The sequence below is a fragment of the Olea europaea genome, chromosome 2, assembly GCF_002742605.1.
Source record: "Olea europaea var. sylvestris chromosome 2, O_europaea_v1, whole genome shotgun sequence".
In the NCBI taxonomy this organism is placed as follows: domain Eukaryota; kingdom Viridiplantae; phylum Streptophyta; class Magnoliopsida; order Lamiales; family Oleaceae; genus Olea; species Olea europaea.
Genome location: NC_036238.1, coordinates 4,532,126 through 4,533,706, shown reverse-complemented (window position 1 = coordinate 4,533,706; position 1,581 = coordinate 4,532,126). Strand labels below are relative to the sequence as shown.

At 33.3% G+C, this 1,581-nt stretch overlaps 1 protein-coding gene across 5 annotated transcripts in view; it reads right to left on the bottom strand.

Moving 5' to 3' along the window:
* Nucleotides 1-1,445, bottom strand: part of LOC111409137 — a 6,239-nt gene extending 4,794 nt beyond the window's left edge. For all 5 annotated transcript variants that reach the window (XR_002705446.1, XR_002705444.1, XR_002705447.1 and 2 more), the window contains exon 1: nucleotides 1,034-1,445. Coding sequence is in view for 1 of the 5 variants with exons in the window: in XM_023039098.1 (XP_022894866.1) it covers nucleotides 1,034-1,223 (190 nt within the window). In the remaining 4 variants the exon portion in view is untranslated. The remainder of the gene's footprint in view (nucleotides 1-1,033) is intronic.
* Nucleotides 1,446-1,581: the final 136 nt, after the last annotated feature.

Genomic DNA, 1,581 nt, shown 5'->3' with positions numbered 1-1,581 from the left:
AATATTTTCCTTATATTTTTTGGCATTACATCCTTCCAAAGTCACTACTTAATATTTTCGTCTCATCAACCAAAACTAAGTCACCAATTAATAGCATACACCTAGGAATCTCATCTTGGATATGTCTCATAACTCATCCATGACTCTAACGAAGAGCAAGGACTTAAGTAAGAATTTTGATGCGAACTCTTTAGTGATAGGACATCCTCTACTATCACCACCACCACCACATCTCAGACTCATGAATATGTATTGTACATAGCTTTAATAATATCAATGTATCCATAGAATTTTCTTCTCCCTTTAAAACTCAGAATAACATTTTAGTTTTAGTAGGTGCCCTATTACATGGATTTCCTAAACCAACAGAAATAATTACAGATCTAGTTTATTTCCTCTGTAATTGTTGATTCATCTCTTGAGCAGGAATTCGTTAGAACTCCCTAGTATAAAAACAAACTGATTCTCTTTAAGTACTTTGAATTACAAATTAATCTATGCTCAAATGCTCATTACTCTTATATTATAGTATGGTTCACGAGCTTAACATTGATGCAATTAGACAATTTTGAATGTGTCCTTTATTCTTAAAAATTGGCACCATAACATTCTTTTTTTCACTCATTCGCATCCTCTTACTCTTTTAAGATATCATTTAACAATTTTTGCCATGTTATAATCACACCACCCAAACATGTCCACAATACAAAATTTCCATAAAGGTTTGTTGCTTTTCTCATCTTCACTCACCTCGTAGCCTCCCTTACTTCCAAGCATATTTCTATGTGGGTATCATACGAATAGAAACAAAATTTTATCTATATTAAACAGCACTACAGTAGTCACATCTCGCGAGAAATATACATACCCAAGTTATCCGTTTCATTATAAATTTACGTAAATGTTGAAATTCACATGTAAGCCTGCTTAGTTGATCACAGACGAAAATCAACACTTCCCAACAAGAGATCTAAAAAGATGTAGACATATACATCGCTACACACACATGCGTGTATGTATCAATTTTACATACCTATGGGGATGGATGGAAGTGACTCAGAATCACAGTCACAGATGCACGGAGCACAAGAAGAGGAAGAGCGGCTTACAGAAGCCAATCCCTCCACGAAGTGCCAATACAGAGGTGGGCCAATTATGTATCCTGCCAAGCACACTGCCATCATCCCCAGCCCTGCCTTCAAAACCCTAGGATTCACTGCCATTTCTTGATTGATTGCTTCTCGTGAATCCTTATCTCTGTTTTGATGCAATTATAATTTATCGATATATAAAGTTTAGAGTTTATGCGTCAATTGAGATTTGAGACCAGTGGCATGAAAAAAAAAATCAGATCATAGTCTGAAACAGATAATCGCCGGATATTATTTTTTAAATAGATAGATACACAACATTTTAATTGAACTTAAACACCCCAATTTTTTCGTTGTAATATTATTTTTAATTGGATACTTATACCACATTTTAATTATACTTAAACTCCTTAATTTTTGTTCCTTATTTATTTTTTGTCTAATTCTTATTTTCAATCTTTTATTAATTAATACATTTCATTTTTTAGGG